This window comes from Balaenoptera acutorostrata, chromosome 12 (genome assembly GCF_949987535.1).
Source record: "Balaenoptera acutorostrata chromosome 12, mBalAcu1.1, whole genome shotgun sequence".
Lineage (NCBI taxonomy): Eukaryota > Metazoa > Chordata > Mammalia > Artiodactyla > Balaenopteridae > Balaenoptera > Balaenoptera acutorostrata.
This window is the reverse complement of record NC_080075.1, coordinates 13,172,702-13,199,811: the sequence shown is the minus strand read 5'-3', so window position 1 is coordinate 13,199,811 and position 27,110 is coordinate 13,172,702. Positions and strand designations below refer to the sequence as shown.

Sequence of the window (27,110 nt, the reverse complement as noted above, 5' to 3'; positions counted from 1 at the left end):
GAGCACAGCTGTGGCTGGACAACTGGGCCGCCTAGGCTTGGAAGATGCAAGCCCGCCCCCTGGTGGTCACATGTCATAACCACAGCCCAACAACCCATCTCCACCTCCCCAGGCCTCCAGGCCAGCGGGGGCCTGGGCAGCACTGGCCAGAGGGGGACCCGGCAGCCACGGTCACCTGGTTCTGAAGGCCTCACATGCCCGGAGGAAAGGGAGATGCCAGTTCTACAAGAGCAAAGAAGCATGGAAATGTCACACACATGCACCCATGCAAACAAACCTCTGCCTTTTATTCGGGTTTTAGAAATAAGCATACAGGTCAGTGAGGTCGAATAACCCACTCACGGCCATTCAGCCTGTAAGCATCACTCCTGGGCCAAGTCACGTCCACCTGGCGCTAGGCTCCCACCTCAATCAAATGAGACGACCGGACTCTGCCGTGACTGTTAACTGCCACTGCACATCAAGAGTTGCCCAGGGAGTCTTAAAAGTACTTATTGGTGTCCCTGACCCAGACCTACTGTATCTGAATCCCTGGGTGTAGGATGGGAATGTCTCCAGCGTGTCTCTACACTGCCACCTGGGAACCAGAGAGCAGGATGGTCATCTCCTGGAGGCCAGGGTTGTGCTTAATCCGTGTTTGAATCCCATAGTACTGGCCCATAAAAGGTAGCTAATATTACTTGTGAAATGAAAGAATGAACACTTGAGTGGATAAGTAAATGATTCTGAGGTCCCCTCCAGCTGTGACAGCCTACATATGTGACTCCTGCACATGCTCAGTGTGTTACATACACGCCCACAGACATGCACACTCACACAGACACGCACACACGGCAAGGGGGATGCGGCCTGCCACCCCGCAGGTGGCCCCAGCTGCCCGGAACTGGCTGACCCTCCCCTCCCCCTACACTCGTACACACCTCCTTCTCTGTTGGCATTTATTGTGCACACTTTGGGTGTGTGGCCCGGCCCTGGGCCCCGGCCGTGGCCCCCAAGTGCCAGCCCCACCTGGTGGAGTTCCAGGCTGGTTACAAGCATGAAGGGGAGGACAGGGCCGGCAGGAAGGCCGGAGGGGCCGTGCGTCAGCCAGCAGGCGGGCAGTGGAGAGGCCCCTCTTGGCGGGCCGCCTGCTCGCACACTTGGCTGAACAGAGACAATGGTAGCTGCCCCTGCAGCCCAGCCTCCTTCCCACAGGCAGAGCCTCGGGTCCGCGAGGGCCCGGAACCTCCCCCAGAGAACAGCCCAGCTGGGAGCCAGCCCGAGGGAGCACAAGGGGACTTCCCAGGCAGGGTGGCAAAGGCCCCTGGGAGCAGGCTGGGGCAGGGGAGGGGTCCGGAAGGGTCCTGGAGCCCCTCGGGAACGGAGCTTTCAGGGAAGGGGTGTGTGGGAAGGGAGACAGGCCTCCACCCGCCGCCCCCCCCAACTCTGCAGAGCCCCCAGGGGATGCGAATGTGTCACCACCTCTTACCCTCAGCCTCCCTAGGGTCTGAACCCGGAGAGAACTCCTTCCCTGCTCTGGGGAGGCAGAGGCCCCTCGTTCCAGGGCTCTCTACCGAGCTCTGGAGGCCGCCACCCCTTCCGGCCCTCACTGACCACCATCGGCTCTGCTCTGATGATCAGCAATTGGCCGTGGAAAGCAGGGCCTCTCTCGTTTGCCCACTGCGAGTGGGTGATGTGTGGGAGAGGAGACAAAGGCCGGGGCCCCAGGGTCAGCCTCACTGAGCCCTTGAACTCGCCGCATCCCTGCCCCTACCCAGAAGGCTGTCCCCACAGTGGGTGGGGCCTGGTTGGGGTCTCCCAGGACCTCTCCCAGCAGGCCACCTGATTCCCAGAGCAAGACCACCCTCAGGGCTGTGACTCCCCTAGCTTGTCTGCCCAGAGGGCTCTGCTGCCCCAGCCTCTGTCCCGGAGGCCTGGGGTCCCCGAGTACTCTGACTCTCAAATAAGCACTGAGCTGCCCGCAGGCCTGGGAAAGGTGTCCGCTGTGGCTTCTGAAGGGATGGAGGGTGACATGGGATGAACTGTGGGAGTGGAACCAAATTCCTGACCTCCCATCGCCCTCGGGAGCAGCCAGGGGCGGGGGCAGCGGTATTAGGAAAACTCCTGTGTACGAGGGAGGGAAGGAGGACCACAGGGAAGCAAGGCTGTCCTTCAGCGGGGGGAGGGGCGGGGCCTCATCACCATCATGCACCCGCTGAGACAAGGCTCTTCCTCGGGGCTTCATCCCACATCCACCCCAGGCCGTGGGGGGCAGAGTCGGTGAGGGGGCACCCGCTTCACAGCTGATTGCGGTTCCGCTTGGGGATGATCTTCCGGTAGGTTCTGCGCTCTGAGATGTTGCGCTTGACCTTGGCCGTGGCGGGGCCCTCATCCAGGTGCAGGGACGGGCTGGAGTGGGACTTCTTCAGGCTGGGCTTGGACTCCTGTGGGCCTCCGGCCTCCTTCCCCAGCTGCTCTTCCCACAGGTCCAGGTCATCCGACGGGCTGTGCAGACGGGCCACCAGCAGCTGCAGGTAGGTCTCGTAACGGGTTTTCTGCAACACACGGGCCCCGCCACCTTAGCACCACCCTGGCTCCAGGTCGGGAGGGGCCTGGGATCGTGAGGGACAGACAGCTCACATGTGAATGATGCTATGGCGATAAAGACTCCTGCAGAAAGAGTGCCGGGCCAAAGGCTAGCATCTGCTTGAGCAACCGTGTCTGCAGACCCTGCTGTGCCCTGGGTGTTTTATAGTTACACCTGTAAGTCCAGCCCTGGTCTAACAGCCAACCCCGTGTAGTGCTGTAACTGACATCTCTGGAGCACGTTACATCGCTGAGACACTAAAAGATCCGTAACCCGCTAGGCCCGAGATCTGTGCAGCACTGCACACAAACAGCACACATCTGTACTCAACCCTAATTGAGTCTGCGTGGCGTTTTAACAATTGGCATCTGGAGAGTATGACGTTACCTACCCTCATCTGTTTAACACTCCTTGGGCCTCTGTAACTAGCATCCTTCGGATACAGTTCCCAGTTCACCTAGTGCTTTCCCACCCTCCAGCCCGCTGGATCCTCAACCCAGCCCTGGGAGGTTGGGTGGGAGTCACTGCTCTGCTTTGTAAAGAGGGAAGTGAGGCCTAGGGAGGGGTGGGCCTTACTAAAGGTCCCAGCTGGTCAGTCAGTGGTAGGGAGAGGCTGGAATGCTACGGGCAGAGCTGGGTCCTATCGGCCACACGCCGGGGCCTCTGGGAAGTGGCGCGCTCCCAGCCATGGATGCAGCCATCGCGCCAAAGGGATAAGCCAGAAAGAAAGGGAGAGGGCAGCGCGAGGGCCGATGGGCACAGCCAGGAGGTGACACTGACGCTCCCTTCTCCCCTCTCTGCCCCTGGGTGGCTTCTGACCCCTTCTGTTCCCACACTGCCCCTCACCTACCCTCCTCCTGAATTTGGGTGCAGGGTGGGTGTTGGGTGGGAAAAAATATTTCAGCATCGATCAGAGAGCTAATAAAGGTCATTCCTTAGTTACGACCATACACGAGGCACGGATGTAATTGGAGTCTCTTGAAAATGTATCAGGTTTGGACAAGTCGCTTAATCTCTCTGTGCCTCAGTTTCCTCGTCTGTAAAATGAGGATCACTGCCCCTACCCCCAGAGTGGTTAGATAATAAGATAATCCATGCAATGCAAGCTTCAGAAATACTGCCTATTATTATTATTAGGTAGGTATTAGGAGAAATAATGCTGTTAAAATATAGCTTTCCCTTCAATGTAGGAAAAGCCAAATATACTCTTAGGAGAAAAAACATGCATGAAAATAACATTCCCTAAGAGTGTTTCCAGACAAGCAGCTGCTATGTGCCCCCAGGACAAGAGGGGAAGCGGCCCGAGTGCACACGGACACACACACTTTGCGCACGCGTGTTCACACACTTGTGCGCAGACAGCGCACACAGCACCCCGTGTTCTCACAGGAGAACCTCCTGCCTGCCCCTGAGCCAAGGCTGCAGGGACGGCCACGGCCACGAGAGGGCGGCAGAGGGTCCAGGCGGAAGGTGAGGCGCGGGCACCTCACCTCGTACTCCAGGTACTCCTTCCGCAAGCGGTAGTCCTCCAGCTCTCGGCCGCGGCCCCGCCGCTCCGGTAAGTTTCTCTGCAGATCCAGCAGGTCGTCGGAGGCAGCATCCAGGCAGCTCTCGTGGGATCGATGCTGCTCCTCCTGGGAGCGGGAGGCAGTGGGGGAAGCTGCTCCAAGCCCTCCCACTCCGTTCCGGGCCCAGGTGGGCAGCCCAAGAATCCCCCTACCCCCACCCCCCCGCCTCCGTTCCTGGGCCCAGGTGTACAGCTCGATCCCCGATCCCGGGCCTAGGGGTTCAGCCCATCCCTCCCCCTCCCCCCCGCTTTTCCTAGGCCAGCTGCACAGCCTCTCGTCCCTCCTAGTCCTCCGGGGTGCACCCCCCTCCCGCGCGGCATCCAGCCCCTCCCCCGGGCCGTACCAGGGAGCTCTGGGCGGGGCCCACGGGCAGGATGGGCCGGACGAATTTGCGCTGGGAGCCCACCGCGGCGGGGAAGGGCGGCGCCGAGTGCGTGGCGGCAGCCAGGTTGATGCGCGCGATCCAGGAAGTCATCTCCTGGGCAGTGCTGCAGGGAGAGGTGGCCGTCTGTCCCCAGGACCACAGAGTCCGGTGCTATCACCTATCCCCGCCCCCAGCCTCCCGTGGTCTGCACAGCCGCCCGGCAGCTCAGGACTCAGAGCCGACAAAAGCCAGAAGTCCTGCCACTGGCCGAGGTGGTTGACCGCCGCTTGTGGTTTTTCTCAGCGGACAAAGAGGCAAATCTGGGAAGGCAATAGAGTTTATATCAAATGCCAAGAAATGATCGAGTGTTAGTGACTTCCTAGAATCCTCTGTTTGGAACTGCGAGGCTCAGTCGGACTTTCAGGGAAGAGGTGGTGCAGTGGCGGAGTGGGCCAAGGGCAGGGGACGGAAGCAGGAAGTCCCGGCTTCCAGCTGTAGCCGGACCCCCGCCAGCAGCCCATCTCAGGTGGCCTGGTCAGGACGGCACCTCCTCCCCCCAGGGTGGGGCCCGTAGCCGTCAGAGGATGAGAGGGGGTCAGGGAGGAAAGCTGGGGCCTTGCCGCTTGCCTCTTCCCCCCACCCCGAAACTTACGGTGCCTGGAAGAGGTAGAGACGCCAGTCGGCCGTGCGCAGCTGGAAGACGTGCGGCTTCTTGGTGTAGTGGGTGGCGGGAGTGGCCAGCGAGTGGTGCACCCCTACCGGCTCGTCCACCATCTGCCCCAGCAAGCTCTCCCCCTCAAGGCCGTGGTCCTCTCCCTGCCACAGGGCACACGGGCTCAGAAGAGAGGTCTGCATCAGTTGCTCGTCCCCCCGTGCTGCCCGTCGCGGGTGCAGACTCCCTCCCTACCTTCAGGAAGTAGAGGACCATCCCTCGCAGGACGGTGTGGAGCACCTTCCAGCCGCGCTTGCCCCACGGCGCTGCCCCAGGAGCAGAACACAAAGGTGGGTGGTGGCCCCCCCTCCGGACCCTCAGACACACACTGTCCCCCACCCCCTTCCCCTCCCCCAACTCCAGTCCCTCCCCAGGGTGTAGAGAAACATGCCCAAGCACACCGACACAACACAACACAACCAATCACAAACAGGCAGTACCGTGTCTCACACATGGGCAACCACTCTTAGACACCAAAACAGAACTATTTACAAACAACCACAGAAGCCAACGCTCATACAGACCATCCTGACTCCAAACACGCCCCCCCCCACCCCCCACCAAGAAGCACAGCTCTTCTCAGACATCTTTCTGGTCCCATCCAGAGAGGCCCAGGGGCTCAGATGCTAGGGCAGAAGGCCTGCTTCCCCACGGTCACCTCCTGCCCTTGCTCATGTGGCTTCTCACAGCCACATGCCAGTTCCCTGGCTGGTCACCGTAGCCCAGCCCATCTGGGATCCCATTCCTGCTCTGGTCACGTGGCTGCCCGGCTCCAGAGCCTTCAACAGTCTGCAGGATGAGGCCCGATGCACCTCACGCCATCCTCTGTCACACGCCCCGTGCTCTTTTCTCAGTGGGGATCCCTCTGCCCAACTACAAATAAGCAGACCCTCTTTTCCTCCAAGGTTCAGCTCAGAGACCACTGCGTCCCAGAAGCCTTAACTATCCTGTCCCCCACGTTCCACCCCAAAACAAAAACAGAAACCTTGCCCCCCTCCACACCCCGTACTCGATGCAGGCCTCCCTACACCACGCAGCTCTTTCCTCCTTTTATCCCAGACACTGGTGTGCTTGTCTAATTCCCACCCTAGCACAGGGGTTCGGGGGTGGGGGGGTCCCTAGGTCTGTCTTGCCTCTGCACCCCTCCCGCAGCCCCCAGCACATTACACAGACCCCGGTTCACGGTCAGCACTGAGGAAGGAACACGGGCTGCCTGACCTCCGCCCCTGCCGTCTCTCTGCACGGTGTCCCTGAGCACGGCACTTGCACACACACCCCCCGTTCACGGGCACACAGATGCCCCCGCGTGGCAGCAGGCAGACACTCACTCTTCTTGCCATCCGCATCCTGATGCATCTTCCGAGGCAGGATGCCCTGCTTGTAGGTGGGCACCGTGGGGTCCTGGACCAGCTGGAGGAAGGGGTTGCTCATCTTGCCAGCCAGGGCAGACGGCCGGGCCTTCTCGGGCCTGGCTGCGTCTTCTTCATCCCTGGACATCAGAGAATCAGGCTGGGGGTGCTGACCGGCCAGAGGCCATCAGGAGGGGCCCACCACCACCTCAGGACCCCCACCCTCTCTCTCTCTTGCTGGGCAGCCACACCTCAGGACCCCCCACCCCCGAAGAAGTCCTCCTCCAAAGGCAACCCATCACTCCCTATCATCCCCACACCCTCGCCACCTCTGGCTCCTCCAGGTGTTCCCTGGCCCACTACACCCTCTTCTGAGACTGGCCCGCTGCCCCGCCTCCGGCTCCACCCACACAGAGGGGAGCACTGTCCAGGGGCCCGAGTTCTCCAACTCAGGTGGGTGGGTGGAGGGAGGGCAGGGGAGAGGGAGGGGAGGAAAGATGGGTCTCACTTACACGGCCCACTCGAGCTTCTCACTTCGGATAGACCAGTAGAGGGCCTGGAACAGAAACACACAGGTGGGCCCGGGAGCCTCGGGCCGTGGGGCGCACATTCTGTCTGGCAGAGGTAGGACGGGCATGCTGCAGCCTGTCGCCTCCACCCCGATGCAGCTGCCCTTCTGCCCCAAGCAGGAGGCAGCCCACGCATCCGCGCATCCGCGCACACGTGCAGCAACATACGGGGCATTTGCCGTGTGCCGAGCACTGTGCTGGGAGCTAGAGACACGAGGATGATCAAAGCAATCCTCGTCCTTACTTGAGCTTAGCGAGGCCTGAACTAGTTCCCTTGAAGGGGAAACGAATCACCCACACACCGTCCTGCCCAGAGAGATCTGACGCTACAGGAACAGCTGACTACAGGGGCAGTCAGTGTACGGTGAGTGAATGAATAAACGAGGTGCTGTGACTTTGAAATGATATGACCAAGAGTACTCACATCAATGTGGCTGGCTGGCTTTTGTAGCCCTGGCCACACCTTAGTGGGGCACCGGGCACCTAGTAAGTGTTCAATTAATGTTCACTGACTAGACAAGAGACTAAATGCTCTAACTGCTTAGGAAAGCAGACTGTGGGCCAGGCCCTGGGCTAAGCAGCTTGTGATAACAACCCTGTAACATGGTCACTGGCCCTGGAGGAACTTGCCTTGGCCAAGGAGTGAGCTGCCCAAGACTAGAATCCAAACCCTGGAACCTCTGTCTCCCGAATCCTAGCTCTAGACTTTTACCACTTGAAGCTCTGCCCTGAGAACCAAAAACCAGTGCTTCTCAGACTTCACAGGCCTAAGAATCACCCAGAAGCATGACAGAACATTGTAGGGGCCCAGCCTGAGATTCTGATTCAGTAGGTCCAGGGCGGGGGGCCTGTGTATTCACACAAGCTAATAAATTCCAAGGTGATGCTGATACTGCTGGCCTGGGGCCCCCACCTTTAGTTCCCTTCGGTAAGGAAGGCCTGCCCTCTCAAGGATGTTTCGGCAAAGCCAGGCATGAGCTCACGTTCCCCTTGGGACAAAGAGCCAAGGCTCCAGGCCCTGAGCAGCCCCCGTGCCTTACCTTGAGCACTTCCTTGGGGAAGTTCCCGCCGTCCCGCAGGCCGTTCAGGTTGGTTATGAATTCCTGGCAGCTCATGCTCTTCCCAATGTTCTGTGGCCATGTGGAGAGGGGGGGTCGCTGGCACACATGCCCGGCCCCAACAGAAAGACCCCCGGCCAGCTACTCCGAACCCTCCCCAGGGCCCCAGGGCCCTCCCTGACCCCCAGCCCAGGCCTCGGTTCCGCTTTCCCCGGACCCCCCGGCTCTCACCTGTCCGTGCAGGTCCGTGTTAAGGAGCGTGATGGCACAGGTCAAGGTGTGCACGCAGTCTGCCCCCCCCCCCCCGAGAGAAAGCTCGTTGGAACTGGGACTCCTGCATTTCCTCTGCCCACCCTGGGCGGGGAGACCCCCAAATGCTTCTGGGCCCCCAGAGCCGCCCCCCCCCAAACACACTCCCACCAGCCACCACCCAGTGAACCCCCAAAGCAGACTGGGGACACTTCCCTGCCATCCTTCTCCCCGGTCCCCCCAAAGGGCCGGCGTCTCCCTACCTACTGAGGAGAAGAGCCCAGGGTTGCAGTGATAGAAGCGCTTGGAGAACTGGTAGAGGATCCGCTCCCGCTCCTGGGTCTCCCCACTGAGCACCAGGGCGTGGAGGAAGCCCCTGGAAGGAGGGCCAGAGTCCAGGCAGAGCCCAGCAGCCCCAGAGCTCAGGGCCAATCAGATTCCAGCCTCTGCTGGGGGTGCCACTGCCCCCCACCATCCCTCCCTCCTCCCCGGAGAAGGCCCCCAGGTGTTACCGGAGCGCACGGTCCAGGCTCTGGCCTCCGAACTGGAAGAAGGAAAGGTACTTCTCAGCCACCATCCTGCTGAAGTCGTTGCTGTGGAGGGAAGGTGGGGATGAAGCCTGCTTTGGGGTTCTGGACTGGGGGCCCCAGGGCCTGCACATATCCTGGGGCCTGACGGGGGCTGGGGGGTGAGATCAAGGGAAAGGCACAGCCGGGCTGGACCCTAGTTGCCAAGGGGGCACTGGCACCCATCCGATGCTGAGTGGGAGGGACAGGGGTTTGGGGTGGGGGGAAGGCAGGTCGCCGGGTCCGGCGGCTCTAAGCAGGGGTCGAGGGTGACACAAGGGTGACTAAGAGGAAGAGGCAGGCAAGGCAAGGGTCTGGGGGCAAAGGGGAGAGGGGTGCAGTGGACGGGACAGGAACGAAGGCTTGAGAGGTCAGTGGTCGGGCCGGAGGGACACAGGCGGGCAGGGAGCCCACCGGCTGCGCCTCCGCTTCCTGACTCGACCTCCGGCCTCGCTCAGGTTCAAAGCCCCTTACTTCTTCTGCAGGTAAGCGGCCACTTCGGACTTCCGGAAGCCCTCCAGGCGATAGAGGCGGGAGGCCAAGTTCCAGGCCACCTTGTCGGTCCTGACGCCATTCGCCAGCTTGTCTCCAGCTGGGGGCCTCTGGCCTTCCTCTGGGGGCTGCGCTTCGGGCACGGGGCTCTCAGGAGGCCTGCGAAAGTCCATCGGTGACCTCAGACTCCCGCTTGGGATGGATACAAAGGGGCTCTGGGTCAAGCGTCCTTGGGGTCAGTCGTAGGGGCGGGTGTGCCTAGAGTCCACGCCCAGAGCTCAGGGCAGGAGCTGGAGCTCCAGGGCCTCGTGTGGCCGGGGAAGAGCCGGACCAGGGCCTCCCCCGGGGAAGAGGCAGGGTCACAGCCTGCCTGGCCTGACCTGGGCACCAGGAGGACCCAGAGAGGGCAGTATTCACACAAAGCTAGCAAGGGCCGGAGCCGAGCTTGGTACCAGCATTTCCTCAGGTGGCAGGTGCAGCCCTTTGAAGACCCCAGTGGTGTTTAGTCCGTCCCAAGGAGGGGTGGGAATACCTCCCCAAATGTCAGCAGCCACCTGTGTCCCTCACCTGTCCTGCCCTCCCCATCATGCCTCCTTGCCCCCCTTCCCCTCCCCCAGCTCCAGCCTCCAGCCTCCACTCCTAGATCTGGAGCCAAGGAAGGTGCAAGGGTGAAGCGAGAACAGAAAGCGAGACCGGCTTTAGGAATGTTGACAGCTGGGATTGCCACAGGTTGTTTCCAACCCCTGCCTTCCCGTATCAGCAGCCCTGTGGTAGAGAAGGGGGCCTTCCAGCAGGGGCTTTGGATGGTGCCCTACAGAGGGTGCACAGGCCCCAGCAACCCTCACGGTAGACTCAGAGGACACTCAGAATCTCAGGGGTCACCCGGCCCAATCTCTCCCTGACTCTTGCGTTTTCCCTGCAACATTGCAACCAGGTATTGGGGTATCCTCGTTAGTGGAATGGTCATCATCCAGGTTACTGCAGTCAGGGATTGTACAGATAAGCAAAACTTATCACAGTATGAAAATGTTCACCGACAGATTACCCACTTATAAAATTCGGCTGCACTTGACAGCCCTTTCCACTTAACACAAATGTACATCTCTGCCCCCAGCTGGGTCAGCGTCTTTGCTGGTAACTTCTCACTGCTTCCTGAGGTTCATCCACATCCAACAAGGCAGGGCAAACATAATGGAAGCCAACTGAAAACTGAAATTACAAATCTTGCCAAAAAGGATTTTATGAAGGCCATGAAAGTGACGCTGGAAGATTCCAGGGATCACCTGGGAAGCCACTGACAAGTGAGGAACGGGAAGAATTAGTCCAGTGAACAACTGAAGAGGAGAAAATAACAATAATGACACGATTGTCACATCTAAAGAGAGCTACTTAGAGTATCAGCTGACAAAGCCCTCAAATACTTTTACAAAAATGACCTAGTCAGTGAGTGTTGTTACTAAAATAATATCTAGATGGGAAGGCACTTTGAGGAAAAAAACCCCACAGGGCAAATATAAACTGTTATGGAATTGTATACTTTAAATGGATGGATTGTATAGTATGTGAATTATATCTTAATAAAGCTGATATAAAATAAAATAAAAAATAAATAAATAAAATAAAATAAAATAGGACTTCCCTGGTGGTCCAGTGGTCAAGACTCTGCACTTCCACTGCAGGCGGCATAGGTTCGATCCCTGGTTGGGGAAGTTCCACATGCCACCTCAGTGCGGCCAAAAATAAAAAAATAACATAAAATGATAAATTAAATAGACCCTTACGACCTCACTGTGAAAGTTAAGGATGAATGAAAGACATCTCATTGGGCCATCAAATTAGGCCAGGAAAATTAATCTCCTATAGTGTATTAAATATAAGATTAAATAAATTTACTTATATAATGTTTAGTGTCATTTACCAAGAAAAGCATCAATTAAACCTTTTTTCATTATTTACTGTGAAAGTATGGTTCTCATTTTAGGTGGATTTACTTTTATTTGGGGTTGAATTAACTTTCATTTTTGGTATCATGAACCCTCTCTTTTTAGACACCTAGAGACTCTTCTGATTACTCTGAACTTCAGGGACAGTGTAGCTTTCCAGCTGCAGAAGGAAGAGGCTTCTTTGGTTTCTGGCACTGCCTGAGGTTCACCATCACCCAATGACTTCGAGATGGGAGTGGAGTTAACCTTCCAGTTAGTCCAACACTAGGTCCACGACCTGAACCATCACTGGTCTCCCCTGGTCTCTTTCATATGACCACAATTTGGCCAACAAAACCCCTTCCCCATGTAGAGATCCTAGGGGCTGACAGCCTTCATGCAGCATCCTTGGGGCAGGTGGGCATCTAGGATGGTTTTCCAGTTGGACTATTCCTACCCCTGGTCACAATTCTAGGGTTACTTAGTCCTGCTATGGACCTCAAGATCCACCATTCCTTTGTTCCCAATCCAACCTCTCCCTGCTGCTCCAGCTTCCCCTGAGATCCGAGTCAGCACCCTGGGCCTCCCAGACACATCCTCAAATTCAAAGCGGCATGTCATCCCCACATCACAAGCTCTGACCTTCCCTCTCCCCAGACCTGCCTAGCATGACCCCCATTTTTCTGGGCACATGGCCTTGGTCAGGTCAGGTTCGCTGCACACCGCCCCCCGCCCCAGTCCTCTCCTGGTGTCCAGCCATGGACACATCTCCCTGGCTCTGCCTCGACACATTCAAGTCCTGTGCCACGTGTATGACTGTCTGCTCTTTGGTTTCTTGTGCTACCAAACCCTTCAGTCATATAATCCTGGCTTAATAGATATTAGTATGTTAAGTCCCAATGTGCTTTTCTCACGTCACCTGACTCCAGTCAGAATGACCATCATCCAAAAGTGTACATATAGTAAATGCTGGAGAGGGTGTGGAGAAAAAGGAACCCTCCTACGCTGTAGTGGGAATGTAAATTGGTACAGCCGCTAAGGAGAACAGTATGGAGGTTCCTTAAGAAACTAGAGTTACCATATGATCCAGCAATCCCACTCCTGGGCATATACCCAGAGAGAACTAGAATTTGCAAAGATACATGCACCCCAGTGTTCACAGCAGCACTATTTACAATAGCCAAGACATGAAAACAACCTAAATGTGCATCAACAGAAGAATGGATAAAGAAGATGTGGTATGTATGTGTATATATATATATATATATATTTACACACACACACACACACACACACACACATAATGGAATATTACTCAGCCATAAAAAAAAGAATGAAATAATGCCATTTACAGCAACATGGATGGACCTAGAGATGATCATACTAAGTGAAGTAAGCCAGCCAGAGAAAGACAAATATCATATGCTATCACTTATATGTGGAATCTAAAAAAAAAAAAAGGATACAAATGAATTTATTTACAAAGCAGAAATAGACCCACAGGCATAGAAAATGAACTTATGGTTACCAAAAGGGAAAGGGTTGGGGGGCAGGGAGAGATAAATGAGAGTTTGGGATTGACATATACACACTACTATATATAAAATAGATAAACAACAAGGTCCTACTGTATAGCACAGGGAACTCTACTCAATATTTTGTAAGAACCTATATGGGAAAAGAATCACACCGGGTATTCTTAAATGCCTGCATAATTAGGAGGCAGAGGGTGGTTAGAACGACACTCACCCTTCTGTAGAAGTCAAGAGAACGTCAGGCTGGCTGGCTCCGGCCTCGGCAGTCCTGGCTGGGCCTTCACTCTTTACTTCCTTCCCTGGGCTTGGGGCCTCTCCTGTCTTCTCTTTCTCCAGGGAACTTGGCTCTGCCCCATCCGTCTCCAGGAATGAAGGGCTTGTAGTATCTAGCATCCACGTGGGAAGAACGCTGCCCGGGGGCTGGTTCCAGAGCTGCGGGCTGCCTTCCTGGGAGGACAGGGGGCTGGGCCGGGGGCTGGGGCCTCTGGCCTCAGACTCAGGGCTGCTCGGCTCCGGCGAAGAGGCTGGGCTCCCCCAGGGGCCAGGGGACACGGTGCAGGGAGCAGACTCCTGGGCACGCTCTGCATGCCTGTCACCTGAGGAAGAGTGTAGAGTGAAGCTGGCACGGGACGAGGGGCAGGCTGAGGGCCAAGGGGCAGAGCCAGGGAACAGCCTGGGCTGCCACCCCCAGCAGCTCCCCCGTCCCGGGGCTCCTCCCTGGAGCTGCACATTCTGTCCCTCGTCGGGCAGTGACCCACCACACGTAGGGACAGTGGGCAGACGACTCCCAAAACTTCAGCCCCAAGGCAACCGGGGTTTCAGGGTTTGCTAAACCACTGAGACCCAGGCATCCAAAAGGCTGGGACTTTTGTACATTTCTTCATTTACTCTACGAGATGAGTATTTTAAAACCCATTGTACTGATGAAGTCACAGAGGCAGAAGCAGGATTTAAGCCCAAGTCTGTCTGGCTCCAACACAAAACAAGGGGACTCCTTAATGACACCCCTGGGGAATGCTCTCTGTGCCCACTCCAGATTCCAAAGCCTCCAACCACCCAATTTCCCAAACCCCATATTGGATCTCACCTCTGTCCTGGGGGCGAAGAGGCCCCTGGGGCCAGGAAGGAACGTCCTTGGTCTGCCAGCCCTCGAGACTTGGCAGAGCCTGTTGAGAGAGACACAGAGGCATCTGTGAGCCCTGGAGGCACTGAGAGGTGAAGGGGGCAGTGAAGGCACGGGGGGAGGAGAGGGAGGGAAGAGGGACCATGAGTATACAGGGCCTGCTGTCTCCCTGCTGTCCTCCCACCCAGACCTCACACCCTGGTCTGGGCCTCAGTTCAGAAGAGGCACCTCGGATGGGACCCACATCCTAGGGGTGCTGGTGCTGGGCCCTGGAAATCACTGGCTTCATGTTCCTTCTCTACAGATGGAAAAGTTGAGGCCCAGAGAGGGGAAGTGACTTGCCCAAGGTTGCACAGGATATGTGGCAGGGCTGGCATCAGATCCCACACGTTCTGTTTCCCAGGTCAATGTTTTGTCCACCCAGGATGATGCAGATCGGGCAGGAGCAAGACTGTCTCCCAGAGGAGTCTAGGGAAGAAAAGGAGAAGAGAGAGGTTTGCCCAAGGGAAACTGCTCCCAGGGCCTTCCTGACACCCTTCCAGCCCTGGGGCCTCATCCGTGCTCACTGACTTCTAGTATTCTCTTGTCCGGCTGCTCAGATGGCCCTGTCTCATGCAGCATCTGCCCAAGGAGGGGCTGTGCTGTAGAGAGGGTGACAGCCCCCAGGCACTGGGCTGGGCCCTGCCCTCCCAGATGAGCGCAAACGGCCAGCTCCCAGGACAGGCCTCCCAGGCCTCCCTCTGAGGACTCCCGGGGCCCTGGAGCAACCGGGCCCCTGAAAGCACATCACAGGACACAGGCACGGCTGCCGTGCACAGGGACCTCAGGCCTCTGATCTCGGGGTCAGCGGAGAGAGCTGCTCTGGTTATGAGCTCTCCCCTTGTTCTCTGGGACCACAGAGATTAGAAAGTTACAGCCCTGCTCTGCCATCTTGAGTTTCCTTATCTCTTAAGCAGAGGCCTCCCTGGGAAAAATGTGCTCACGTAACTTGTCCCTACAGCTCGTGCTAGTTGATACCGAGACCTCTGCCATTGTCACGTGGGCCTGTTCGGGTGACACTGGATACAATGAAAGATGGTGAGCTAAAAGTAACAAAATGCTGAAATCCCTCCCCAGAAGAGAGGCCTCTTAAAGCAGACGCCTCCCCACCAGGGGCAGAGGTCACCCCAGCAGGCTGACCCCTGCCTTGTTACAGTTGGGAATGTCTTCGAGGTGGGAGAGGGAGAGCCCGAGATTGGCCTGGAACACGCCGCAACCGGAGGAGCTATTTGTTCTCCAAATGTGTCCACGTGCAGCCCCTTGGAGCTGGCGAGAGGGGAGACATCTGTGCCTTAACGTTAATTGCCATCATGTTCAGTTGACATCAAGGCGACCGTAAAATTTCCCCTAATTCTGAAGGCCACAGTGGACCTGACTTTCTGCTCTATTGCTCCAGGATCCCCAAAGGCCCCAGCATCTGGGAAGAGAGTTCTGGTCCTGGTGACCACAGAGGAAGGCCCTTCCTTCCGTGTCCCCACGTACAGCCTGGGGTTGGTTCCCAGGGCTCTGCTTACCTCGCTCTCCTCCTGGCCGGGAGGTGCTGCGGGAGCCCCCTCGGTGGTGCCCACCACAGCCCAGGAGGAGGAGTGCAGCCTGTAGGTGGGCACAGGGAATGGCGGTGTGGCGTGCCCGCTGGAATCCACTGTGCTGTCCCCCAGATCCGGCTCACTGCCCAGCTCCCACAGCACGCTGCCTCCTGGGGGTGAGGGCTCCAGGGTCTGCGGGCTCTGGGGCCCGGTCCTCACATCTGCGCAGGGATCTGAGAACCCCCAGGAAAAGCGTGCTTCAGACACACTGGGGTCCAAGGAAGGGCTCTCCAGGAAGAGGGGGTTGTCAAAGAATATGCTCTCCTCCTCGGGACCCCACTCCGGGGACAAGTCTGGCACGCCCTCCCTCGGCCATGCCGGGTTCCGGTTCTCCCCTTCAGGCCCGCTGCTATCTTCCCCCGAGGCCTCGTGCACGTCCACGGGTGGGCTGGGGTGGAGGCCTGAGTCCCGGGGTCCCGCCGGGCTGGAGCGTAAAGCGGGGAGGTCGGGAGACGCCGTGGGGAGGCAGCATCTCAGCTCAGCTCTGATCCCTTCCGTCTTCTCCAGCTCCTCCTCCAGGTCCAGGACGCACATCTGGGCCTGCAGGATGCCCGCCCAGAACGCCACCTGGGTGGACGTGCTCTGGCTCTGGCTTGGGCTCCCCAGAGGATGGCTGTCCCGGGGTGACCCGGGGGATGCTGCTTTCTGCCCTGCCCCCTCCTGGGAAGAGCCGCTCCCCGGATGCGTGGGCTCTGGGCTGGAGCCCCTGGGATGAACATCTCGCCTCGTGGAATCAGGAGGGTCAGAGGCCCAGGTCTGCTCCCCGCAAGGTTCGAGAGGGTCAGGGTGGCCGCGTGTCTCTCTCAGGTGTGCTCCTGGGTGGAGCTGCGTGTGGTCTCCCAAATAGCTGTCGAGAAATTCCATGGGTTCGGGGTGTTCACAGAGTCCGCCGTCGCCCATCATCCACAGAGTGCAAGCTGCACAGGAGTCCCCAAAAGCATCCGCCTTCACAAGCCCATTGTGTAGATTAGAGGGAGCACCGGCCAGCGGGGTGACTGGGACCCCACATCTACCCTGGAAGTACCCAAAGCAAAGGCAGGTTAGCACTGGGCTCTCAGCCCCTGGAAGCACACGTCCAGTGAGTTACACGTGGTTTCGAGTGCCTGCCACATCCATAGCCCGGGCCAAGGGCCGCTGCCCTCCGCAGCCCTGCGGGGGTGAGGAGGGTACCATACACGCCGTCTGACCCACAACTGCAACTGCTCGCGCCAGGGCGGCACCTGCCCCAAAGACACTCGTCTGTTGGCTGAGGGTGGCCCGAGTGGCTGAGCTGAAAGAGATGAACTGGGCAAGCCAGACCCTTCTTTGGGGACCCTGTATTGGAGAAGGTCAAGGCTAAGATGGTTGGTAGCAGGTGCAGAAGGTGGAAATGTCTCAAAATAGCGGGAAGGTAGCAGCAAACCAAAAGAAGGATGGGGAGACCAATGTACGTGGGAGCCAAACAGATATGGGCCAGAGGTGAGGGGAATGGAACAGACTCGAGGGAGAAGCAGGCAGCCAGGAAAGGAAGGCCGCAGCTGGTCTTGTTTCCCCTTCCCAAGGCTCCTGTCTTTGGGGCCTGCATCCTCACCATAGCTCACTGGCCGGTTCTCAGTTCCAGCCACGCAGCCTGGCTCAGGAGGATGTTTCAGCCCACGGGGCGGACCTGGGCTGCACGGGGAGGAGGCGGCTGCCCTCTGGGGAGCGGGGAGCTGGGGCCGCCCCACACCTCCTCAGAGCTGCCCGCTGCATTGGCCACATTGGCACTCTGAGCCGGGCCTAATCGGATGCAGCCAAGGATTCTCGTGGGGCATTTGCTAGAAGCATGCATCTCCATCCCCTGCACGTGGTCCCCAGGTTACAGGGCTTTCGGGGTGGCCCTGCTTCTTCAGAACAACCGGCTTGTTCTGATCCTGTGGACACTGTGAAACTCATAACTCGACCTGTTTTCCCTCGGTAACTGGCCCTCAGGAAGTGTCGGTTAAGTCCGCAGGCCCTATGAACGCATTTCCTGTATTAAGTGCACCCCAGACCATGTCACAGCTTTTATTTTCCCTTTGCCTCACTTTCCTCACTCACAGATCTCTATTTTGAGGACTGTGTGTGCGTGTAAGCCATTCTGAAATATCTGGGGGAACAAAAGCACACACACGCGTGCACACACACACACACCCCTGCTCCTGACTTGTAACCGTGCGTAACTTCCTGATACTCACTCCCACCTACTTCACGGCCCACCACGAGACACTCAATCAACGGGAACACTCAGAGCTGGGAAACAAAGGCTGGGTGGGGTCCTTCTGTTTAAGGGCACCAAGAAAGCTCGGCTGGGCACTGTTCCTTCTTTCAGGAGGCACCCGAGAGAAGAGAGAAAGGACCCGCACGAATTTCAGTTTCTAATTCCCCTTGAAAGCATCCTCCCAAAAGTCTCTCAAAGGGTAAGCTGGGACGAAGTGAGAGAATGGCATGGACATATATACACTACCAGATGTAAAACAGATAGCTAGTGGGAAGCAGCTGCATACCACAGGGAGATCAGCTCGGTGCTTTGTGACCACCTAGAGGGGTGGGATAGGGAGGGTGGGAGGGAGGGAGACGCAAGAGGGAAGAGATATGGGGATATATGTATATGTATGGCTGATTCACTTTGTTATACAGCAGAAACTAACGCACCATTGTAAAGCAATTATACTCCAATAAAGATGTTAAAAAAAAAAAAAGTCTCTCAAAACCAGAATCCCTTTCTGGGCTTTTACTTCTCCCTCTGTCCCGATCCTCATATTCCTCACTGCGAGCATAGCAAGAATCTGTAATTGCTGAATTGGGGCCTCAGGATTCTGAAGCTTTAGCCCCCAGGAAGGGCCCATCTACCACTGAGTTCTCAGCTGGCCTCCCCAGTAGACTGAGGCTTCCCAAGAGGTGGGGCCGTTTCTTACTTTTAATCTTGTATTTGATGCTCTGAGGCCAGTAGATTTGAACTCTGCTCCTCCTGGGTCTCCAACCCCTTTAGCTCAGCTTCAGCCATCATTCGAGGCTCTTTCTCTCCATCCCAGGGCAGAGCCCTGCTATAGTCCTATCACCAAGAGGGAGGGAGGGAGTGCACCCAGAACCCATTGCCTATACTCCGGCAAGCCCTCTGGATCCAACCTCCCTCCCCAGGCCTGCCTGGAGAATGACCAAGTGTGAGTAAGGAGGTGAGACACCCCCACCACCACCACAGCAGGCTTCTCAAGCATCCAGCCCTTAGGGTACAGGAAACTCTGGGAAGGCAGCTCCATTTAGGAGATGGTAGGCAGAGGTGCCGGGAAGCACCTACTTTACAGGCACCTGAACACGAGGCATCTCCACCTCCCTTCCCAGACCCCTTGACCCTCCCTCCCCGCCAAGACCTGGTCTATTTGTGCCTAGCTGGCTCCCCTCTGGAAACACCCCACCCCATCCTCCCTCCTCCACACATTCCATCCGATGTGTGCCCACCTTAGAAGCCTCACAGCATTCTGCCCAAATGACATCAACTCTCCTCCTCTCATCAGTGAATCACTTGACAGGAAAGTTCAAATGCCAATAATGGGAAGGGGAAATGGTGGGCAGTGGCTGGTGGAAAGGGTGCCCTGCAATTTTTAGCAAGATAGGAGTCCCACACGTCCCTCTTTGCCAATAGGTCCTTATAAATAAATATGTATATGAAACAAAGCAGCCATACAGGTAAATGTTAATGACCATGCTAGACATAAACAAGGATTGAATTGGGCTTCCCAGAGGAAATGGGGTCTTCCTCCATGGATTCAAAGGGAAAGAAAAATCAGAGAAGCTGTAGCAGCTTTCCAGAGACCAAAGAGAAGACAACAGATGTCTGGGGCCTGAGGGGAACTGAAGGACCCAAGGGAGGTGAGGTGGGGACTTGGGGGGGAAGCAGGGACAGACAGATCCAGCACGTGGTGGAGAAAGAGGTGTGTCTGCACGCCATCCCTCTCGCTCTTATTTCAGAGCATTTACTCCACAGCGTAATTTCTAGTGTGTTAACCCACGTGGTTCTAGCTTGGCTTCCCTTCCCAAAATGTAATCGCCAAGAAGGAGGTTCTCTGAGCTTCTTGCTACTGCTGTCTCGCTGTGGAAATGGTGACCGACAATCGCTTTAGTGACCAATTGTGTTATACCCACTCCAACTTCAAAGTTCTGGTGGTATATCGTTATCCTCTAGTTCCAGTGGTTAGAAAGTTGAGGGTTAGTGTTGACTTGAGAAGCTCAGGCTCACCCATGAGACACCTGGGGTTACAGAGGCTGGTGGCGGGTGTCCTGGTTCCAGGCAGGCAGACAGGTCCACATGGGTGCACATGGGCTCTCAGTAGACTTGTCACATTTAGCAAGTAAACAATAGAGGATGCCCAATACTGGGGACATATTTATACTGAAAACTGACTCACTATTTATCTGAAATTCAAATTAAGCTCTGCATTCTGTCTTGTACCTGACAACCCAACCCTATGCCAAGAGGGCCCCGCCCCTGCAGTGTGCCACTCATCCAGCTCAGGCTTTGCAGCCCCGGACTCAGTCTTGTGAGCTCAGTCCCACGAGGGAGACACGTGGTGACATCGCCTTCCTACTAATAAGGAAACAAGGCTCAGAGAGCTTCAGGAACGTGCCCAGGGAGCTCAGCTGGTGGGTGGGGACGCTGGGATCCAAACCCCGGTCTGTAGCTCCCTTAAGCAGCACTCTCTCTTCCCACCCATAAATCAATTCTTTTGGGCATTCATGGATTGAACGAAGCACGAATTTCTTCTGATGCGGAGTCACTTTAATTCACCTGTTTCCCCCACTGTTCAGGGCAGGGCCTGCCTGACTCAGAGGTGGCACTCCAGAAATGTTTGTGAAAATAAGAGGAAAGATGGAGAGATGGAGGGATGGGTGGATGGGTGGATGGATGGATGGATGGATGGGTGGGTGGGTGGGTGGGTGGATGGATGGATGGATGGATGGATGGATGGGTGGATGGGTGGATGGATGGAAAGGTGGAAGGAGGGATGGAGGGATAGTTGGATGGATAGATGGATGGATGGGTGGATGGGTGGATGGATGGATGGATGGATGGATGGATGGATGGATGGATGCAAGGGTGGAAGGAGGGATGGAGGGATAGTTGGATGGATAGATGGATGGAGGGGTGGATGAATAGATGGGTAGGTGGATGGGTGGATGGATCCTCAGAAAGCCCCCTCCTCAACAACCTTACTACAGGACTGGGGAGACTGAGGCTTGGAGAAGGAGATTTAGCCTCATTACGACATGAAGACTTCCCCCTGAGGGCCAGTCTGGCCATGAGCCAATCACACCTTCCTTCCAGGAAGCCCAGAACCCTTAGGGCAGAGCTTTTCCAGAGGTGGCTCCTGCCAGGCCAGCCCAGCAGCCAAAATGCTCATCTGGGTTCTGGCTCTGAGGCAGTAGCTGGACAGAGAGAAGGAGACTTCAGGACCCATTCAACCACCTTGTCTGTGCTCTCCACCAGAAATGCGAGTTTAAGAAGTTTCCCTTTCTCTCTCTCTCTCTCTCTCTCTCTCACACACACACACACACACAAACACACACAGGAACTGGGGAGCAGAGCCTAGGTCTCATGTGTCTAGCATTTTCTTGGTTTACCTTTCTTTTTTCACCCTCGATGCTTAGTGATATGGCTTTTGAAATCCCTCAGGCATCTTAACCAGAACAAAGGAGGGAGAAAGTGTCTGCCACAGGCTTCTTAGGTAGGCTTTGTTATCTCTGAAATGAGCAGCCCTTCATTTTTCTAAGCATCGTGATGGCTCAGGAAGAGAAAACTTTTAAGGAAAAGTTCTGGAAGAAGTGCGATGGCTCTTTGGAATCCAAAAAAATGCTTTGAGTCCAGAAGCCAGTGAGAGGAAGGATTAGGGAGGAAGCTGAGGATGGGGCGGGGGGAGAGAGTCAGCGCTCCACCAGGCAGCCCCCAGGGCTCCTGTCTTGAGCGGAGTAACCTCTGCAGGGGCTGAGCCTGCATTAGCTGATGGGAGGTAAAGGACACAGAAATCCACGGCTGGGGGACCGGGGGACATAAGTCCCTCCCACCACCACCCGACACCCGCCCTGGGCTTCAAGGCAAGGTCTTTTTGATCTTAGGGCAGGAAGGAGCCCAGATGACACCTGGATCATCCTTTTGAGAGTGGGTTTGCTTTCCACCCCCCCGCTTGGGCACACAGCCTGTGCCCTGAGGTGCTGAAGGCCATGGGAGGCGGGGGGAGAGCCTGCCTGAGTGCGAAAGATGACAGCGTGAATGCCTTGCGTTCGGCCCCCACTCGCCCTACACCTGGAGGCTCACAGACTAGACTCAAATCCTAGCTACAGTGGACGAGCCATGTGACTCTGGTCCAAAACTTCACCTGGTTCCTTGCCTGTGAAAGAAGGAAATAAGATGGATAAAGCTACTTGAGAGGTTTGCTATACAATGGGAGGGGGTCTGAGTGCTAATGCTGGGCCCGGCCCTTGGGAGGTGCTCAGAAACACTACATCTTGCTCAGATTAACTTGGCTTGCAGCCAAACAAACCACCCTCCCTGACAGCACGGACTCAGCCCAGTGGGCTCCCTCAGTCCCCCAGGAGTCGGCCTGGGATGTCCGATCTGGAGCGTGCATCTCTCTCTCTCCCTTTAAGCTTCCAACTCAGAAAACTGCTTCCTTTTGCCCGGGAAATGTTTCCTTCCTATGCAAAAAGCAAAGGCTCCTGGCCCATCCAGGGATTTAGGAGGTGACCTGTCTTGTCCCTCAGCAGCCCTGGGCAGAAGCCAGGTTAAGGGTGCTGCCCCTGAGGACAGCTCCCCGAGCATCTCCGGTTTCAAGTTGCAGGATAGACGCCCCTGCCTGAACCTGGGGCCAGAGCACCCAAGGTACACGACTAGGGGCCACCCCACATCCTGCCCACACGGAAGGAGGCTTCATGCAAATGTGCAGAGAGAGAGAAACACACACACACACACACACACACACACACACACAGAGTTGGCGGTGAGAACCCTGAGGTGGGGTCAGCTGAGACTCAGGCAGAGACAGAGAAGGGAGAGGGCAGAGAGGATAGGGTAGGGGCAGAGAGGATGGGGGGAAGGGTGGGCGGAGAGGGCCAAAGGATCTCCAGAGAAACTACTGCCTGTGAAGCGCAACAAAGGCTCAGGGCCAGGCTGGGCGTCCCTCACCCCTTCTTGGATCTCCCCCTCCCACTACAAAGAGCCTAGAGCCTGGATTCTAGAAGAGCCTAGGCTGGCTCCTTATCTGTAGAGGAGGGAGCCCTGTGATGCCCTAAAGCCCTGGGAGACAGGCCTCCTGGCTGAGGCCCCTCAGTCCTCTGGGGTACTTATTATCAGCTGATGACAGGTCGCCCTCCCCAGCCTTTTAGCACAGGAGTGACTCCACCCACAGGATCTCAGGCCCTAGAATAAGGGGGCAGTGGCTGAGATGAACAATTACAACTAGGAGGCCTGACGGTGTCCCAAACAGGGAAGCCTCTGAGAGTGCGCTGGTTCCTGTTACCCAACAGGTCGACAGGCCTAAACCAGAACGGCCCAGGCGAACCAGCGAGCGCTGGGCCCCTCCCCTCAACCCGTCCTCCCTGCGGGGGCCTGAAGGCAACACGGGGCTGGGAGCCCCGAGTCCGAGCTCCTACGGTGACCACACCCAAAGCTGCGCCCCCTCCAAAGCCCCAGCCCAAATGGCTTCCTTCTCTCCAGGGTCGAGGGGTCAAGGCTCACTTGGGGCCTCTGGCGACATAAGCCCCCGCTGGGTACCAGTCTCAGCAGCCACCAGGGGCCTGGGGAGGCTCACGGGAGCTTTAGGAGGGAGCGTCCTTGGCCACTTCATGACTGCAGACCCCCAGGGGCTCCGGGAAGGCTGGGGTACGTGGGAGCCAGAGCAGGAATCACAGAAAGGGCCAGATTGGGAGGGGGCCGGTTGACGGAGAGGAGGAAGGGGAAGGACGGGGCTGTAGCCCAAGGCCAGGCGCACAGCAGGTGCACACGCAGTGGCCTACGGAGCCCTTCTTCCTGCCCACCTGCCCCGGCGGTCACCACAAGGGCCCACACGTGACTCTCCGCATCCCCGCCCCCTGGCGCCCTCCGAGCCCCCCCACCCAAAGCAGGCCCACCCTGCTCACCTCCAGAGGACCTGGGATGGGATGCGTGGGCCCGGCTCCCCGGGAGCGGTCCCGCTGCCCCGTCTGTCTGGCCTGTGAATGGGGAACGTGGCGGCTGCAGCTTCCGACTTCCGTTCCCCTCACCACACTCACCCCCCTGCTGCCCCAAGGCCTCCGGGACTCCCCAGCTGCGCTGCACCTCACACTTCCTGCCCCGAGACAAGAGCCTGTCCCGGGCCCGGCGCCTCTGCCCCAGCCCCCCGCCCCTGCTCCCGGGGGTCCCCCACCCTCCGCGCAGCCCCGAATCAGGGGCCTGGGAGGAAGAAAGAGGAAGGCGCAGCGCCCCAGACTGTGAGCACGCCCCGTCCCTCCTCCCTGAGGCCTGTCACCAGGTTCTCATCTCTGCCCAGCTCTCGGGTCCTGGCAGGGCACTCGGTGGGACTCGGGAGGGCCCTGGGGCTGGTAACTTTTCTTTTTCCCTCGATCTGTGTGTGGCTATGTCTTGTGTAGGTAATAACGGCACCTGGTATAACTGTCCTACAGTGACAAAGAGTTCCCCAATAGCCCCTGAGTCCCCCCTCTCACTTACATTGTGAAGTGTTACTATATCCATTACATGGATCCAGAGGCAGGCTCAGAGAGGTTAAGCCACTGGCCACGGTGGCACAGCTGGGAAATCACAAAGCTGGGGTTAGAACTCAGAGCATCTGACCACAGGGACCGACTGTCGTCCGTCTCCCACGGCTGAATTCCCAACGTACGTCTGCAGGCCACAGGCCACAGGGGTCCAGGAGTCTGAGTCCGAGGCTGGGGGAACCAAGCTCACCGGACTGTTCTGTCCTCCCTCCGCACAATCTATTCTCCAGTCTCAGTGACCACCAGCTTCCCTGCTGAGGGTCCAAAGACCCCACCCCTTTCCCTGAACTCTAGTCCTCATAAATCCAACCGCCCAGAAGACTCCTCGACTTGCAAGGCCCATAATCAAAGGGCCTCAGACCCAGGCCGGCCTGGCCCACAGTGCACAGGGCGTGGCTGCAGCTCGAGCCTTCCTCCAGCTGCACCCCCAACACACACACACACACACACGCACGCACACACACGCACACACACGCACGCGCACACACACACACGCACACGGCGAGGAGTCCACAGGGACGTGCCTACCAGGCCTTTCTCTGGGCACCCAGAAGTCTGAGATTCTCTGCTTCCTGGACCCGTGGAACCTCTACTCCTGCCCCTCCCCGGGGACATCCCTGCTCTGTGCAGCCCTAGACCTGGGGGGAGGGGAAGAGGCAGCGAGGGGGTGGAGAGGCCCTGGACCTGGGGGCGGGTCGACCCCCTCCATGCGCGTGCGGTACCAAGCCAGGGCAGGGGAGAGAAAGGGAAGGAGCTAAAGGCTTGGGGCGGCCTCTGCTGCCACATTCAGCAGAGGCTGTGAATCCTAATTCAGAGCTGGACCTCCAGGTCATCATCCAAGTGAGAGGCAGGAAAAGAGGACTCACTTTATATAACAGTTCATCAGGTGCGGTGTTATGACACTGCCATATCCGAACACAGCTTGGGGTGGGGGGCCTCCACTGTTCCCTTTTCTGGGGCTCGCAAATGTTAGGGGCAGGCTTATCTCAAGGTCAGTGCAACACACACCTGGTTCGTTACCTTCCCCAAGCTGCTCCTCCTTCTGTGCGGAGGATTTTACAACACTTTGCCCAGCCAGGTCAACCAGAAACCTAAAGTCGCCTCGGCCTAAACGCAAACCCTCCCTCAGGCCTCCAGCCTCACAGGGTGTCCGGCACGTGGCCACGGCTCAGTCAGCGCCGGCCCCATGCCATCCCAATGCGAGAAGCTGCTGACCGTCAGGAATAAAGCACAGGACCCCTGTCCTCAGGAGCTTCCAATCAAGGGACAGACAGAAAATAAACAGGCGAGGAAGTAATCAGTGTGTGATTATAAACTGTGATAAATGCTGGCGGGGGGATGGGACGGGGAGAGAGGAAAGTGAGCAGTGCGGAAGCTCATTGCAGAGGGGGACCGGGGGCACCATATCCCCGTAAACAGCAGCCAGCAGGTAAAGAGTGTAGGGTGGGCATTTTAGGCAGATGAAACTTCATGTCTCATTTCTTACCTGAGACCGGAAAGGTCTCCAGGAGTGAAGGGAACAGAAAGCCAGCCAGCGTGGCCAGTGCAGCTGGCCTAGGGGAGGGTGGGAGAAGAGGATGGGGCCAGATCCCGCGGGGTCCCCAGGGCTAAGCAGGGGAGTGACAGGTGTATTTATTTGTAAGATCACCTGCTGCTGCATGGAGGACAGTGGAGGGCTCAGTGAGAGCGGGGAGACCAGGCAGGGGCTCTGTGACAGTCCAGGGAACGTGGGACAGTGGTTTGGAAGGCAGCAGAAATGGCAGAGAAGGTGAGACAGAGGATGTGGGATCTATATCGGGGATGCTTGGTAGAATCTGCCATGTAAGTGATGAGAGAGAAGTCAAGGTCAACTTCTAGATTTCCGGCTTGAGCAACTTGGATGGGTAGTAATGGTATTTGCTGAAACGGGAAAGATGTGGGGAGATGAGGCTTCAGGGAGCAAACCAAGAGTTTCATTCTTTAAATATTAGATTTGAAACTATGCTGATAGCAAATTTCTCAACTTAAGTGATAGAAGCCACAAGACAGTGGGATAAAATATTCAATGCGGTGATAGAAACATAACTGTCACCCCAGAATTTCATATGTAATGAAAATATCTTTTAAGAACAAGGATGAGACAAAGACATTTTCTGACACACAAAATCTAAGAAAGTGTGATCCCAAACTAAAGAAAATTCTACAGGATACACTTTAGGAGGAAAGAAAATTCTCCCAGATTGAGGGTCTGAGAGGTAAGAAGATATGATAAGCAAAGAGTGGTAAAGATGCAGTAAACATTAAAACTGTATAAAGCAGGAACAATAATATATTGGAAGGTTAAACTAGAAAGATATAATTTAAAAAATAAATAAATATTAGCTTTGAGATATCTGTGAGATACTCAAGCAGGAGCAGCTGGTACCTGGAGTTGACAGGAGGGGCTGGGCTGAAGAAAGGAGCTCCTATGTGTCCAGCAGGAAGGTGGCCCAGGCTGGGGGCTGGCGGAGCCTCCCCAGGAGAAGCCCGCAGAGGAGAACAGCAGGGGCTGTCAAGGAGGTAAGAGAAACAGTGTGAGGGTGTGTCATCACCAAAGAAAGACAAGAGAGGAGACAGATAACTTCAGAAGGAGGAAGTGGTCGGCTGTGTCAAACGCTACGGGAAAGTAGAGCAAGATAAGGAGCAAAGTGA

General features: G+C 56.8%; 1 protein-coding gene across 2 annotated transcripts in view; it reads right to left on the bottom strand.

Annotated features, from left to right (window-relative positions):
* Positions 1-278: 278 nt before the first annotated feature.
* Positions 279-27,110, bottom strand: part of PSD4 (pleckstrin and Sec7 domain containing 4) — a 37,082-nt gene continuing 10,250 nt past the window's right edge. The window contains exons 1-17 of one of the 2 annotated variants that reach the window (XM_057558811.1): positions 23,826-23,878; positions 15,627-16,712; positions 14,416-14,541; positions 14,038-14,116; positions 13,165-13,546; positions 9,476-9,652; positions 8,948-9,028; positions 8,699-8,811; positions 8,418-8,476; positions 8,169-8,258; positions 7,072-7,115; positions 6,539-6,699; positions 5,406-5,476; positions 5,151-5,314; positions 4,478-4,622; positions 4,057-4,200; positions 279-2,534 (exon numbers count right to left, since the gene is read on the bottom strand). In XM_057558811.1, coding sequence (XP_057414794.1) covers positions 2,277-2,534; positions 4,057-4,200; positions 4,478-4,622; positions 5,151-5,314; positions 5,406-5,476; positions 6,539-6,699; positions 7,072-7,115; positions 8,169-8,258; positions 8,418-8,476; positions 8,699-8,811; positions 8,948-9,028; positions 9,476-9,652; positions 13,165-13,546; positions 14,038-14,116; positions 14,416-14,541; positions 15,627-16,601 — 3,069 coding nt within the window. In that variant the 5' untranslated portion in view covers positions 16,602-16,712; positions 23,826-23,878 and the 3' untranslated portion in view covers positions 279-2,276. Of the gene's footprint in view, positions 2,535-4,056; positions 4,201-4,477; positions 4,623-5,150; positions 5,315-5,405; positions 5,477-6,538; positions 6,700-7,071; positions 7,116-8,168; positions 8,259-8,417; positions 8,477-8,698; positions 8,812-8,947; positions 9,029-9,475; positions 9,686-13,164; positions 13,547-14,037; positions 14,117-14,415; positions 14,542-15,626; positions 16,713-23,825; positions 23,879-27,110 lie in introns of those variants that run through there. The other variant, XM_057558810.1, reaches the window with a different exon arrangement.